This window comes from Glycine max, chromosome 14 (assembly GCF_000004515.6).
Source record: "Glycine max cultivar Williams 82 chromosome 14, Glycine_max_v4.0, whole genome shotgun sequence".
Taxonomy (NCBI): Eukaryota; Viridiplantae; Streptophyta; class Magnoliopsida; order Fabales; family Fabaceae; genus Glycine; species Glycine max.
Window position 1 is genome coordinate 8,397,698 of NC_038250.2, and position 17,296 is coordinate 8,414,993.

Sequence of the window (17,296 nt, forward strand, 5' to 3'; positions counted from 1 at the left end):
ATATTATCTGTCATCTTTTTCTCAACTGGTGTTACACCAATCTTCTATCCTATAATGTCATTCTATATTCTATCTTTTTTTTTATGATCATACATCCATCTTCACATTCTCATTTATGTTACTCTTGTTTTTCTCTCATGTTTCCCCTTTAAAGCCAAACATTCGCTACCATATATTATAATTGGACATATAGTTGTACCATAAAATTTGCATTTGAGTTTGATAGGTACTTTGCTATCACAAAGATTCCCAATACTTTTTTCCATTTAAGTCATCTTGCTTATACTCTATGTGTGATATCCTCATTAATTTCATTATCATCTTATATGATTGATGAAATACTTAAACTTAGAAACATGTCATGTGGTATGATATCTTCTTCCATCTTTCCAACACTTTAATATTCCTACTTGGGTTACAAACATGAGTTATCATAAATGGTTCAAGTGATAATAGACTCAAATTTCTTAAACATTCACTGAGAAATCAAATATTCTAATTATAGTGGTTACAAAAATTATTCTCTTAAGCAAGTATTTAGAGATTCAAATTCTAACTCTTATATGAGATCAGAGTAGATGTATGAAGACTTAGATTTGATTCTTATTATGATTATTGTACACAAAAGAAAAAAAATGTTTAATAAAAAGATGTTGTAAGAATCTTGAATTATTCTTTATGAAAAATGGTAAAGAATAAGAGACAACTTTAAGATATAATGTTGTAAGAATTTAGAATTATTCTTTATGAAAAATGGTAAAGAATAAGACACAACTTTAATATATGATTTTTTCCTTCTTCTTGAGAGAGGTTCCAAGAAATTTATTTATTATAATTATTTTTTATTGTCTCATTGAATAATAACAGATAGTTTATGAAGGTTTTTATATAAAAAATGAAGTCGATAACTAATTTAGTGTTTAAAATTATGACTTGTTGTTATTATTTTAGTTCCTAGCATAACGAAGTTAAAAAAAAAAAAGTTTCCAAAACTGTAATCTTTCACTCTAATGTAAACTTATATTATATGTAACTTATAATTAAAATGTGATAATATTAAGATATGTTCAGAAATTTAAAATGATAATAATTAATTAAATCTAGAAACTTAAAATGAAACAAATTATAATTTCATATACTTTATTTTTGAATTTTTTTTAAATCTAAATACTAAAATAATAATAAATCATAATGCAGAAATTAAATTAGCCATTTGTTATATAAAAATAAAAAGAAAAATAGTTTTAAAAATCAAATCAAAACTAATTAATTTATTAATTTTGACATAAATTTCAGTAAACAATATAAAAATGGTGTTGAATAAAATATGCTATAAACGAGTGCAACTAACAAACATTACATAAGTGAAAAGATATGAATGGCCACAAATGATTGCTATTTCTGAACAGTCGTTGGTTTGATACTTTGCTGAGCTGCACAGGAGAGGAAGCATCGAAGCTATGAGGTTTGGTTTGGTTCCTTAATTAATAAATAATAGCAGCCTTTTCAGTTTAAATTTTAAAGCAAACCCTATGATGATTGCATCTTCTCCAACCAACCAACCCTTCTTCGCATGCTTCCTTTTCCATCTTTTTCCAATTCATGCATAATCACCTATAAAGGATACAACTTTAGTGTGTAATTTGAGTTATATGTTCTCATTAGATTCTCTAATTGACTGTTAATTAGTATTATATTAAAGGACCAATTGAGTGAGTGAGTGAGTGAGGTATGGCATATTAAAGGGTTATATGCACGAGAAGTCTTGTCTAATGGAAAAGTAGTGAGTGAGTGAGTGAAGTATGGCATTTCACAACTTTATGTAAAGAAAAGAAAAAGCTTCTTTAGAAGTAGAAATGAGAAATCTTGTTGCTGCTTGTCCTGCCATGAAAAGACTAGGAAATAGGAAAAATAATACGGACATGTCACTAATATATCAAGAGAAACTCTCATCCTGTATTTTTCTGAGGTTGTGAATTACAATGAACCAATTTAGTTATTATTTTGTATGTAGAATAATCACACTGATATTCGAATTTATAATCTTGTATATATTATTTCATTCTTCTTCCACTAAGTTGACCTTAGTGGTTTTATATCAATCTATAGTTTTATTAAGAGATTTTTTAAATTATAAATACTTGTTTTTTTAGCAAGAAGACCTAATAAGTTATATTTTAAGTGTATTTTAAAAAAAAGACGTTCTAATTATTAAAGTACTATGTTTAAAAAAATAAGTAAATGTATTTTATTAAATTCATTGGTTACAATTTATTATAATGTACTCATTTGAAATCGTTTATTAAATGCCCAGTAAAAAAATTATTTATTAAATCATTTTCACATCATTTTTTACTTACCTTAAAGACAATAAGTCTTTACAAAAGTAAAATAATAAAAATATAAAACTAATATAAGAATTTAGTCAAAAGTTTAATCAACTGGTGTGTTAAATTATGTGATAGAATCTTAATTATTATGCATGAACAAATTTTAGATAAATCAAATAATTGTAAACATGTCATCGTATAGTTAACATGTATTTTAAAATGAAATTTATTGAGCAAGTTTAGCTATTTTCAATTTGAATTAAATTTTATAGATTTTAATTTACTGAATAAAATTTTATAGATGTAATATACTTAAAAATAAAAAAAAAATATTCAATAATATTTTGCATTGAAAATAATAATTTCTATAATTAATTATATAATAAACGTCATTTTTTTAAGTGATCATTTCATTTTAGTAAACTTTTAATCATAGTTAATTATCATATATAGTTGTATTGTCTAATTTATTTATTTCACTCATACAAAAATAGATAAATACACACACCCTAAGATCCAGGTCGTCACATTCGATTTTGATGATTGTAAAGAAACAATACACTTCTAATACGTATCCAATATGGATAAGTTTTGCCCTTGAACATATGAATGTTTCAAAGAGTATATATATATATATCTTGGAAAAGTAAAGTTTCCCCAACAAAGTGATTTCATTATGTTGAGAGAATAGGGTGGCCAATAATTAGTATTTAGGAATTGTACAAGTAATTAACAAGAGCAGATCTCAAAAATAGATATTTTCTCTTAAATTAGGCATAAACCCATCATTGCTAATTAGGCAGGACCACACTTTGTGGACCATTGAAGATTAGTGGCACCCGAAGCTGAATGCCTACGCACGCGCGATCCCTTCTTTTATCTCCCCAATCCATTAGTCAATTATAATACTCACATCTTCGACTTCATGCAACTATCAAGACTCAGATCGCTTCAATGATCAATCAAACTTAAAATAAATTTTAAGAAAAATATTTTATTTTAAATAAGATAATTCTATAATAGGTATTTTGTCCATATAAGTGTATTTTTTTTAATATGTGAGATTTTTTTGTTTTCTAAAAACTAACAGTAAATATTTATTTTTTTGGTGACTTAAAATTTATTCTTAAGTCGATCCTATTAAGATTGTGTTTGGGTTACAATTTAAAAAATAAAGTTTAATTGAGTTTAATTTTATAAATTTAATTTAATTAAAAGTAAATTTAATATAATTTATATTTAAATTTTTTGACGTTCAACAAAAAAGTAAGAGATGAGTAGCTCTCGAGTAAATCCTAATTTAAGTAAAAGTCATGTTGAACTCAACCAGAAAAATAAATAGGTACAACTTTTCAATAGAGTGAACTTTAGTTTCATTCTAGATAGCTTCCTTGTCAACTCTTGCTAATAAGCCATTTGGCCCACAATGTTGGGCCAAAGTATTAAATAAAAATATTTTTAACATAAGAGTTTTAAGTAAAAAAAAAGTATTTAGGGTTCGAAGTTGTAGATATCAATAAATTTTTTAAAGAGTTGATTTAATATAATAACATATAATTAAATAATACTATAAAATATGATTGAAAGTTAAGTGTATAGTTTAAATTATATTTACTATCAATACCACTCATATTTTTTTTAAAAGAAAAAACTCGTATTTTTTTTTCTTCTTCTCTGTCTGTTTGACGTCTCTAATTTCTATGGCATGCAGTCGTTTTCCACGTAACTAAATATCTACCCTTGAAAAGGAGATTATTGAATGAACGGTCGTAATAAAATGGCCCCCATATTTAATTTTGGTAAGTTTAACTAAGATCATAAATTATGAATTTTGTACGTACTGTTGTTCAGTCTCACCGGTAGCATAATTTTTTTGTTAAATATATTATATATTAAAGAGTAAAATTCCTACTTATTTGATTAAAGTATTCATAATTTAGTTCGAGCACTCACTAAGTTTTTCATTTTGGATAACTAATTTATACTTTTGTTTAACATATATAAAGTACACCCTATACTTTAGGATTTGGACTTTCTTCCAATTATAGTGATAGATTATAAGAAACCAATTGCTGGCCTTCTTGGTTAAAATAAAATTAATAGTAAGAACATTGGAGTTGCATCATTAAGGTGAAGAAAACTCTGATGTAACTAAAAACATAATAATTATAAAAAGTTAGTATAACCTAAGGTGCAAGAGTTGTATCAAATATATTTTTATAATTAATGTACTGAGAAGTGAAAATATCGATCAATCTCTTATTGGTTCAATTAGATGGCGTACGTACGTACATTTTAATATGCATGTGCCATATTTCAAGTAGGTCCATGAGTGGTGGAGGGAATGGGATTACCCATTCTTGCCATGGTCACCCCAACATTTATTTATATTTTTTTACACTACTATATAAAATATTTTTGTGGCAACCCTCTCCTTCACACCTTTAAAATTCAAGTAATATACTCTTCATGGTCTTGTTATTTGTTATTATGTACGTTGAGTTGTTTGTTGCTTTATAAATGATCATGATCTATATATATGAGTTTATTTCATAAAATCTTTTGGCTTATGTAAAACCATAAATAAATTTGATCAAATGGGTATTATGCTATTATTGATTTTTCATCGTGTGATGTATTATGATTGGGGGATAATTTATAAAGTAATGTTATGAATAAATAATGTATATTTCACTACTATTCAATAAAAATTATTATATATGATAAACTTTTATAAAAATTATACCAATAATAACTTTTAATTAGTTAACCATATAATACTTTTTACAGTAACATTATATAAAAATCAAATTATATTTTATTTGTATGACACTCCCATCTCATCACATTATTTTTTATAATTATTTTCTTTAATTATATCTTTCTATCTCTTCATTTATCTTATTTCACGTTTTCTTTTCTTTTCCTCTTCCTATCTCTCTTTGTTACGAGAATTATGAGAAAATTTTGTAAAATTTGCATGAAAAATTAGAATCATGCAAATTCTACAAAATTTTCCTCTCTACTCATGTTCTTATTCAAATTTTTGCATACATTTATATATGTGGTACTTAAAATTTTTCTTTACTTACTTTACCAAACAAAAAATCCTTTAATTACAAGTCTTGTTTTTTAGTTTGCACCTTAAATCATAATTCTGACTACATGTCCATTGATCACACTCCTTAGATCGGAACCAGTTTCCTATCAATCAATCCTATATTTCTATAGCCAAAAAAACAATTATAAAGATGAAAAAAAATGACCCACGGTCTCAGAAATTATGTTATATTATAGGGTTTTATTAACCAATATTCTTAGAATATTATTTAATTTTTAAAAAAATATCTATTATAAAAATTATAGAAAAATATTATAAATAATATAATTTTTTGGTCTTTTTAATAAAATATTTCTACATGTTCTTTAGTGACCTAATGCCACTCGTTAGTATTTTTCTATATTATATTATTGTACTTTTTTTTAAGGTATAGGCAATTATATCATTTTATCTGACACTATGCGGCGTCTCATTCTTGATCTGATCACGACGGTCGAGAAAATAAGCCGTTGGTTTCGGAATTATATTTAATTATTATTATTATTATTATTATGAAGGAGTTTCCAGCAAGATCACAACGATGCCAACAGTTGACTAGATAATTTTGGTTTGACTGGATTGGTGTGGAAGGACACAAAGGCTTCACAGGCTCCAGCTGGAAAACGTAGCAGCAGGACAACAAGGTAAAATTCATGATTAGATTCCATTATTCCCTATGTTCCTCACCCCTCCAAAGTTATAAAAAAAATAAAAATACAAATAATAATTAAAATAAACAAAAGCTTTCTGCTTCAGGTTTTTTTCGTATTACATTATTGTTTAAACAAATGGTCTTTCTTAAAGTAGACACATGAGATATCATAGCCTGCCCTGCCTCCACACCCTACTCTCTCATTCACTTGAATCAGGTCCCTAAACGTGTCCCCCCATGTGGTCCACCCGCACATAGGTTGAATGGTTTGTTTAGAAGGAGGATTTGGTGGGGTCCACACTTGGGAAAACCATGATGAAACAGTGGCTCAGGTTGATGGAGGATGATGGAGGTTAGGTGCATATAATTGAGGATTCTAAAAAGAAATGAAAGAGGTTAGTTGGCACTGAGTAAAATGAGTGTGTAACAGCAAAGAGAGAGAGAAGGATACATACGATATATAATGTATATGTTACACAGAACAGTTGGCAAATGTGTCAGTAAAAAAAAGAGAAATGAATAAAAATACCAAAGAAGTATGTTTGTTAATGAATACATAGGGGGCAAGCTTGGCCTTCAAGAGAAGAACCTCTCCAACTCTATCTATTTAGTATCTACACTTTGTAAACAAATCTCACACGCCCTCAAGAAAAGGAGAATTGTACTTAAAATATTAATCGATTAGCATGAATGCAGTAATCAAGTAGTACAAAGTTATTTGAGTTTAATCGGTAATATAAAGTTTTAAGTATGTATCTGGATACATTTTATTGTATATGGCAATCTTATTCAATTTAAATAAGATTATTTTTCTTAAAAGATAAATATAATATTATAAAAAAAACTTAATTAATAATAATCAAATATGTCAATCGGTTACTATAAAATTATTTTAGTTCAATCAATAATCTTAAACTTTAAATATTTTATTTTTTTAATTAAAATATTTAGGTAAATTGAATTTTAAGACTCAATAGCATAGTTATTAAATTCTCAAATTAACAAGTTCATTTAGCTGATCTGACTTAACTTTTTTTTTAGTAGATTCTAGGTAAACTATAAATTTTAAATAAACTTGTTACACTCTTGAGTTTATCACAAAGTCAACGAGTCAGTAAATTAAAAAAAAATTAGACAAAAATGTAAGTTATGTTGAATTATTTTCTATTTATTTAGTGTTCAACATATCTTCATTTAGTGTATTGTTCCCGAATAAAAAAAATTCATTTTTAATAATATCAAACTCTTGTTCTCTAATAGCATCAAATCTTCGATAAGAATGATCTAACACTAGTATAACATCTGCAAGTTATTGTCTAATAGTGATGCATTATTAGACTTAATTATTATATTGTTGACATGTTTAATTGATATATTATTTATAAATATTTTATTATTATTGTTATATAAAGTGAACTCTTATGAGTCTACGAATTTAATTCATGAGTTTCATTACGAGTTCAAGTAAATTTTTGAATTTGATAAGCTTGCTCATTAGGTTTCAATAAATCTTAAGATTCAATAATTATTTATAAAAAATTCTATCAATAAAATTCTCACATCACACTAAAAATCAAATTTGCATCCTTATAAAATATGATTTCTATCCTTATAAGTGGACTCACACCTTTGTTGGTTATCTCATACTCTAAATATGTATATGTATTGGTTTTGTCATCAACAATAACCCTTTGCAATGTCAAGTAAGATTGTTTCTACTAAAAAAATATGTGATATGTGGCATAGTAATAAAACATATTGATTAATGAAGATCATTATAAATTTAGTTTAAACTGAAACTGGAAATGATTACAAGCGTGGGAAGAGAAAAAGAGTGATTAGGTTGTGCTTCTGCAATAATTTACCAACAGGAGCAGTTGGCAGTAGTTAGTGTGTCTTTTAAATGATACATGTCACCTCATAGCTTGGGCAGGTACACAAAGCAAAGCAAAGCCAAGACTCTCTCTCTCACTCAGACTCACTCTCTCTTCTATGTGTCTTTCTCTTTCTAGCTTGGTAATAGTAGTAGTAGCTCCTGGTGTTGTTGTTGTGTTGTGATCTATTAAAGGTTAGATATTTATGCTACATTTTGATGTTTATGCTTAGTACCCAATTCGTGAAAATTGGTTTATAGCTAGCTAGGCATTTGATGCTCCCGTCAGAGACACCCCCCAGTAAAGGGAACTCTGCTAAATTCTGTCTCTTTCAGTCATCGCAGGATTTTTGAGTTAGAATTTGATGCCCTTGGTCGTGCCTTGTTCTTGGATTCCAAATTCCAATCCCAGAATTTTAATTGCAAGAGTTTGAAGAACCCTTCCTGTCCTATCTTTTAAATCATGAAAGAAAAGAAACAAGAAAAGATACTCATTGTTTTGTTCACTCATGTCATGTTGGAGCTTCTTAATTAGAAGTGTGTTGTGTTTTCCACTGCCAACAACAACAACAACAACAACAAATAACTCATCTAATCTTGCTTAATACCAATGTTTTGATGGAATGGGGGATTTTTAGATGTTGTTGAGTGGACAAAGGAGAAAAGGGAATCTGCTTTAGTTGTAGTTTGATGAGCTGTTAGCTAAATCTCACTGTCTATGTCCCCTTTATGCTCTGAAGACTGAAAGGTTCACTTTTCTTGTCTGAGGGGAAGCATTTTTTTCCCCTTTTACTGAGCATTCTTGATCTTAGGGTTTTAGAAGAGGAACAGGTAAAAAAAAAAAAACCAAGCTGGTGAGACTGACTAGAAGATTATATTCCATTTACCTTTTCTTTTGTTTTTCTCATTTATCTAAGGCTACAATGAGGGTTTTCTTTTACTTTAACTTCCTCTCAGTCCTATAAAGCTGCCAAGTTATTTGTTCCTTGTTTAGTCCTGCAAGATATCTCTAGAGCCAACTTAGTCAAAATTCACTTTACCCTTTAATCATATGCAGTTGTTTATTTCTAGATGCAGCCCTGATGTGATCAAACTGTTTGAGTCTGATTGATTTGGTGTGTTGTGTTGTGTATATATATATATAAATAGGTTTCTTTCTCAGTTGCACCTGTTTAGGGACTATTGAGTTATAGTTCAGATGGGGGGTCAGGAAAATGCCATGGGGTTTCAACATGGAAATGAGAGCATTCTGACTTGTCCAACTTCCGGTCTCAGTGGTGCAAATGTTAATGTTTCAGAAATGGCTATTAGTTCTGTGTCTATAGCCAAGCCTTCAGATGTAGTTAACCCTTTTATTGCTTCTTCCGCTTGGGATCCACTTGTTTCATTGAGTCAGGTTCAATCTTTTGGAGGCTCTTCAATGGTTTCTCATAGTGAGTTTGCCAATTCCAACTCATCTTACCCTCTTGTTTTGGATAACCAAGGGATAAGCAACACGTCTCACCTGGTTCAATACATGTCTGACTCAAATCTTGGGGGCATGGTCCCCAAGGTTCACTCCTATGCAAGTGGGGGATTCTCAGAAATGGTTGGTGCTGGCTCTTTTTGCCAACATAGGTCTGCTGATATGGCTAACACAGGGTATCCAATACATTATAATCCGATCAAGGAGGCTCCAATTAATGGTGAACAATCTCAGGTTGAGGACTCAATTCCTGAAGAGGAAGCACCAGGATCTGCACCTAGTGGGAATAGAAGAAAGAGAGGGCTTGATCATAATTCCACCTTCAGTCCAAATAAGGTTTGTTAATTGTTGAGCTGAATGTAATATATCTGAGACAAAACTTAAATGCTATTGGTGTTGTTTTCCAAATCAAAATTAGAGTTTCACCTCGGTAATATGGGCAATGAAGACTTACATTACCAAAGTGAAACTCTAATTCTGATTGGAGATCAACACCTAAGTAATTGTATTTAAGTTTTTGTCCTATATCCAATCTCATTTAGGACTCAGAATGTTTCATTGGTGTTGTTTTATGTGGTTTTGAGAGCTAATGAATGAAAAACGCTCTTGAGGGTTGGATTAGAATGCTGAGGGTGATGCTGTGAATGATTCTCCTGGGAAGGCCTCTAATGGTCCAAAAGAACATGAAAAGAGACCAAAAGGGGAGCAGAATAATGGTGCAGATGTGCGTGGTAAGCAATCAGTGAAGCAAGCTAAAGACAACAATTCTCAAAGTGGAGAAGCTCCCAAAGAAAATTTCATTCACGTGAGAGCTAGAAGAGGTCAGGCCACAAATAGCCACAGCCTTGCAGAAAGAGTACCATCCCTATCTCAAAATATTTGTTATGATAAAGTTAGAAAATCCCTTTTTTTTTTTGTATGTCTAATGATACAACTTTTTTGCTTGCAGGTGAGAAGAGAAAAGATTAGTGAGCGAATGAGGTTGCTTCAAGAACTTGTTCCAGGATGCAACAAGGTGATATGAATATCATGATTGTGTTAGCGATTTCTCAAGAAACTATGATGATGCCTCTGCATACTAACTTTCTCTTTGGTTGTTAAACTATGATGATGTCTTTGGTTTCTCTTAGATAACTGGCAAAGCTGTAATGCTTGATGAGATAATAAACTACGTGCAATCACTTCAGCAACAGGTTGAGGTATGAAAGTAGTGCAATCTTTTATGCTTTCAATTTACCATTTAAAACTGAATAGTGCATGTTAAGAGATATTTTATGATAACTCAATAACACAACTTTTCTTGTCTGTTCCATTATTGTGGTTTTGTGACTAGTCAATTTATCAAAGAAATATTTTGCAGTTTTTGTCCATGAAACTTGCCACCGTGAACCCAGAACTGAACTTTGATGTGGACAGGATCCTATCCAAGGATGTAAGTGAAGATCTTAATTCTAGGTCCATTTACTATTATTATCACATTAAATTAAGATGATTTCATTTCTCTTCAATTAGATTCTCCAATCACGCATAGGACATGGAATTGGTGCATATGGTCCTGGTATCAATTCCTCTCACACATTTCCCAATGGAAGTTTCCATGGAACATTAGCTGGCATGCCTAGTACATCGTCACAATTCCCTCCTTTGCCACAGGTAAAAAGAGTTAAGATCTTAGAACATGTTACTCTAATGAGTTTAATACTATCAACCTATTAGAAATCATTGTTGGTATGATTTTTAAGGTAGTTTTTGTAAAAGTCAACTAATTGTTCATACATGAGGGATGATGTGTGGTTGAATAATCATGTAAAACTTTTTAGACTATAAGTGCATATACTATTTACTCTACTCTTATACTCTTTAACTCAATTATGAAAAATACTGATACTTTTACATGCAGAATGTTTTGGACCACGAGTTCCAAAGCTTCTATGGAATTGGATACGATTCTAATACAGCACTTGACAACTTGGAACCCAATGGTAATAATGGACAGAATCTTATTTTAAATTTGGTTGTTTGCACAAATATATTAAGTGTCTGATTCCTTGTAATTTATTGTTCCATTGAACAGGGCGGTTGAAAACAGAGTTATAGTGTGTGGATTATTATATAGCCATGTTACTACAACAACAAAGACTTTGGAATTTTCTTGTTGACTGCACAATTTAACTGAAGATGAAAATGGGGGGACAATAGAGAGGGAAAGAAAACAAAAATAAATAAATAAAGGTTTTAGTTGTATAGGGTCTTTAATACCTAACTGTTGGCTCTTCGAATTTTTACAGAAGATGACTTGTTAGATTTATCAATTGGAAAATGAGTTACACATATTATGTGTGAATATGTGTGGAATCTAGATCATGTAGAACAAGTTGCAGTGGTCTTGTTTAATGACATGGAGAGCAGTATTTTGAGGAGCATGCGAGTAAAGTATGTGCAACTATCATTACTTTTATTGAATTATTATGTATAGAGTTGCCGGGTTCGGATTTTTGAAGCACGTTGTTTTCAAATTTCGACCGTGTTGCAAATTGGATAGTGTGTGTACTTGACTAATGAGGAGATTCTTAGGGCATACAACTACAAAGGTGAATATTTTGCAACTTGCATGAGGGTGAAAGATTGCTTAAGTAGATCAGTGCTTCAAACATTGGCCTTTTATTTTTTTATTTCTCCATTTTTTTGGTGTTTCTTATATGAAAAGTGTAATTTAAACACTTATCTTCTGAGAAAACTAGGCATGTTGAATACGTAAACATGATACATTTTCTTGTTTATGATATAGCCTAAAAGCCTTAAAATAAAACAAAGTTTGATGAAAAAGATAAAATATTTAGACCATCAACTAACTAAATGCATGAATTATTTCAAATTGACTTTGACTCTTTTTTTTTTTTACGAATCACTAATATCATATATACATATATAAGGAGAGGTGAGATCAAATTATAGAATTGAGTAATAATTGTTGAAGTTATATCGGTATAATTTAATTGGTGAGTTTTAAAAAAATATGATTTAATTGACAGTTATAGAATTGAGTAATATATATATATATATATATATATATATATATATATATATATATATATATATATATATATATATATATATATATATATAAGTATAAGGTTTAAGAAAATATTGCTGCTATCTAGACATGAGCACAGCAACATAGACGGAAATGTGCCACAAAATTGTTTTGCTTTAGTTTGCATCAGAAGGTTTTCAGAAGCTGTGTTATATAAGGTTAAGAGATGTGAAACGTGTACCGGAATGGTTACTTGTTGGTAATCTAACTTTTTAATTTTGAGATTGAATTTGTCTGTTGTTAATCTTGTTATACGCTTCTGCCCATTTCAAAGATAATAATAACTTATAACAGTTTATTGGGGAGGCATAGAAAGCTTGCAAGGAACTATTTTCATTGGCAAACATCGCTAATAATTCCTGAATTGTCTAAAGTCTTTGAATTGTCTAAGCATGAGTTGCCTATAATATCTGAGATGTCTAAGGTTCCTGAATTGTCTAAGCGCGAGTTGCCTAAAGTCTCTGAATTGCTTAAGCCCGAGTTACCTAAAGTACCCAAGTTGCCTGAGATTTCTGAATTGCCTAAGCCCGAGTTGACTAAAGTACCTGAGTTGCCTAAGGTTCCTGAATCGTTTAAGCTCGAGTTGACTAAAATACCTGAGTTGACTAAAGTATCTGAGTTGTCTAAGGTTCCTGAATTGCCTAAACCTACGTTTCCTAAAGTACCTAAGCCAGAATTGCCTATGGTCCTTGAATTGCCTAAGCTCGAATTGTCAAAAATACCTAAAATACCTAAGGTTCCTGAATTCCTTAAGGTTCCCAGGACATTTTCAACTACCAATCTTCAGTTTGAATTATTCCTTACGCTGTCTTGTCCTCAGATCAAAATTGGCTGCATTCCAGTACCTAGGTCATGTTGTTTGATAGATGTGATTTGATATATGTTAATTTTCACTCGTGTATAATATGTTTTAGCTACTTAAGAGTTAAGAGTGATTGTGTCGGTTTACAAATATTTTGAACCATACTATAAATTATGTTTAATTTGGAGTTATTTAAGTTGATTACAGTTATACCATTGCGTACTAATAGACATCTTCATGTAATGTTGTGAATTTAATAAGATTGTCATTTCTGAGTACAACTTTCTAGACATTTTGCTACTAATTGGTTCTGTCGTTACATTTTTTTCTTGTTTTAACAGACTCAATAACATTGAATTCAGCTATCGAAATTTTATCAATGCTCTCTGCAAAGCAAAGGAAACTATGATCAGGGGTCATATCACACACAAATTAGCATTTTCGTATATCTAATTCTCACATCTAACATTTGATACAATCTTGATTCGCTACTATTATGCCTCGGGAAAGTACACTGATTTATTAGAATTTCCACAAGTAATGACGTTTACATGTATTGATGCATTAAAACAAAACTAATTGGATATGATTAGGATTGAAGAATGCTCTTTATTATTATAATTTTTTATGGAAACTATTGACATTTGAGAACAAGCAAGAATTTAAAAGTACTGAAATTATCAATATTAACAATGCGTAATTTTATTTTATAATTAAATTTGGCTCTTATTTAAACTATGTGGCAATTATGGGATCCCTAAATGATGAAGAAGCAGCAGTTCGACCCAAGCGCACCACAAAGAGGCCCACTAATTAGGAGGAATATATCCACTAGCATAGCAGAAAAGGACAATTTGGGAATTCACCTTAGGATAGTGCCTTCCTCATCGTGCTTGTCTCGCACGAACGTTTGCTTTGCGATTCTTGTCCCCCAGAGATCACGGCAGAATTGATCTTGTTTCCTGTTTTTCCAGCATTGTTAATATTTCTATTTTTTTGAAAATATTTAAATAGATGTAATGAATCAAGAGGAAGGCAATGAGAATTTTCGATTTCTTACCTTAATCTCGCTGCTTCTGGAGGTTGATTCCTGTCCTCCAATTCAGGAATATCTTCATCCCTACCAATTGGTGCTTCCATTGACCCTCCCCATGGCAGACAACACTTGTAGCCACACCCTCTCGCGCCTTGAAGAAGCTGTCACCCTCCTCACACAAAACCAAACCACACTCACAGCCACTCAAAATTCCCTACATACCCGTCTCGACGAGGTCCTAGCTCGTCTACAGTCCCTCGAAGCTTCTTCCCCCTCCATGTCTCCCCGGCCCTCCACGCCACGCATGAACCTTGATATCCCCCGTTTCGACGGCACTAATGCTCTGGCCTGGATTTTCAAGATAACCCAATTTTTTGATTACCATCGCACCCCCGAGGACGACCGTCTTCAGGTAGCCTCCTTTTACCTTGAAGGCGCCGCACTAAGCTGGTTTCAGTGGCTCTACCGCAATGACCAATTACCCTCTTGGTCTTCATTTATCCAAGCTCTTGAGCTCCGCTTCGCACCCACCCTCTATGACGATCCTCGCGGCGCCTTGTTTAAGCTCTCTCAGCACGGTTCAGTATCCAGCTACCTCGCCGAGTTTGAGTCTCTGGCCAACCGGATCGTGGGCTTACCCACCCCTTTTCTCCTCAGCTCTTTCATTTCGGGCCTCCACCCCGACATCCGGCGCGAGGTACTGGCCTTACAACCCCTGTCCCTCGTCCAGGAGGTGGCGCTAGCCCGCCTCCAGGAGGACAAACTATTCGACGCTCGCCGCTCCTCACGCCCCAAACCATCCCCCCTTACCTTCCCCGCTAACCCACAACCACTCACCACCATCACCCCTCCTCCCCTGTTACCCTCTCCCCCAAAACCTACCTACAAACGACTTACCCAGGCAGAAATGGCGTCTCGCCGCAAACGTGGGTTGTGCTACCACTGCGACGAGCGCTATGGCCCCAACCACCGTTGCCGTGCCAAGTTCTTCCTCCTCATTGCTCCCCAGGACGATGACGACCCCTTTCCACCAGACTCCCCTGATACCATTGACACAAACCCACCTCCACCACCCCCACCAGACCCCGACCCCGCCCAACTCACTCTTTACGCTTTGTCTGGCCAACCAACCCCCGCCACCCTTCGAGTCATAGGCACCATTAAGGGCCACGACACGGTCATCCTCGTGGACGGAGGTAGTACACACAACTTCGTCCACGACCGCCTAGCCCACTTCCTCAACCTCAACCCTCAGACCATCCCTCTTTTACCCGTCATGGTCGGCAACGACACCGAGGTCCATTGCGACAAGGTTTGCCGCAATGTCGCCATTTCCATCCAGGGCTGCCACTTTACCCTTGACCTACATGTAATGACGTTGGGCGGACCCGATATCGTCCTTGGTGTGGCCTGGCTCAAGCTTTTGGGCCCAATAACCACGGACTATTCGCACCTCACAATGACCTTTCACCACCAAGGCAAGCCCATCACCATCCACGGGGAACTTACCTCAGGCCCAATTGAAATCCCTCACGACCAAGTCCGGAGCCTCCTTACCACCAACCGGGTTGCGGCCTTATTTCACATCCAGCTTCTCTCCCCTGACCCGCCATCCCCAACCTTACCATCCACACCCCCTCCCCTTCGTTCCCTCCTCACCAAATATTCCACCCTGTTTCAACCTCCGGCACACCTACCCCCCACTCGACCAACATACCACTCCATCCACCTTGAACCAAATTCCCAACCAGTCAACGTCCGCCCCTATAGATACCCATATTCTCATAAGTGCGAGATTGAACGGCAAGTTGACGACATGCTTCGTCGTCAACTCATACGTCCCAGCCGTAGCCCGTATTCCAGTCCGGTGCTTCTTGTCAAGAAAAAGGATGGGACATGGCGGTTCTGTGTGGACTACCGTGCACTGAACTCGCTCACGATCAAGGATCGATTTCCTCTACCCACCATTGATGAACTCCTTGACGATTTGGGCAATTCTTCTTGGTTCTCGAAGATGGACCTTGCGCAGGGATTCCATCAGATTCGCATGGAGGAGCAAGACATACCCAAAACTGCATTCAGAACACATCAAGGCCATTACGAATACATCGTGATGCCCTTTGGCCTCTGCAATGCGCCATCGACTTTCCAGGCTACAATGAATGAGCTCTTTCGCCCATTTATCCGCAAATTCATGCTCGTCTTCTTTGACGACATATTGGTTTTCAGTAGCGATTTCCAGGCTCACCTCCACCACCTGGAGTGTGTTTTCAGAACCTTGCAACAGGGGCAATTCCATTTGAAAGCTTCCAAATGCATCTTCGGGCAACGGCGTATTGAGTATCTCGGCCATTTCGTCTCTTCCCAGAGAGTAGAACCCGACCCGTCCAAGATTAAGGCTATGCTACAATGGCCTCCTCCGACTACACCCAAACAACTTCGCGGTTTCCTAGGACTAACCGGGTTCTACCGGCGTTTTTTTCACCGTTATGCCCAAATAGCTGAACCATTGACCCAACTCCTGCGTAAGGACGGGTTCAAATGGACACCCGAGGCCCAAACTGCTTTCGCCAAGCTCAAGGAGGCCATGACCGCCACACCTGTGCTCGCCTTGCCGGATTTCACCATCCCTTTCGTTCTGGAGACCGACGCCTCTGGGTCCGGCATGGGTGATGTTCTGATGCAAAGGGGTCACCCCATTGCTTACTTTAGTAAGCAATTCTGCCCCAAGCTCCTCCGATCTTTTACATACATACGGGAGCTTCACACAATCACCACCGCCGTCAAACGCTGGCGTCAATATCTCCTGGGCCACACCTTCGTGATTCTAACGGACCATAAGAGTCTTCGCGAGTTGATGACTCAACCGGTTCAGACCCCAGAACAACATGTATACCTGGCCAAGCTTCTTGGTTACAATTATTCTATCCAGTATAAGGCTGGC

General features: G+C 34.1%; 1 protein-coding gene across 2 annotated transcripts; it reads left to right on the forward strand.

The window, feature by feature from the left end:
- Positions 1-8,005: 8,005 nt before the first annotated feature.
- LOC100801930 (transcription factor bHLH74) lies at positions 8,006-12,071 on the forward strand. Of its 2 annotated transcripts, XM_041009292.1 has the most exons (9): positions 8,006-8,150; positions 9,105-9,756; positions 10,043-10,276; positions 10,370-10,435; positions 10,551-10,619; positions 10,781-10,852; positions 10,933-11,073; positions 11,321-11,402; positions 11,495-12,071. In XM_041009292.1, the coding sequence occupies exons 2-9, from the start codon at positions 9,154-9,156 to the stop codon at positions 11,515-11,517; spliced, it is 1,290 nt and encodes a 429-aa protein (XP_040865226.1). In that variant the 5' UTR covers positions 8,006-8,150; positions 9,105-9,153; the 3' UTR covers positions 11,518-12,071. The 2 variants fall into 2 exon arrangements, with proteins under 2 accessions (XP_040865226.1, XP_003544498.1); XM_003544450.5 differs by having other exon boundaries at positions 8,009-9,756.
- Positions 12,072-17,296: the final 5,225 nt, after the last annotated feature.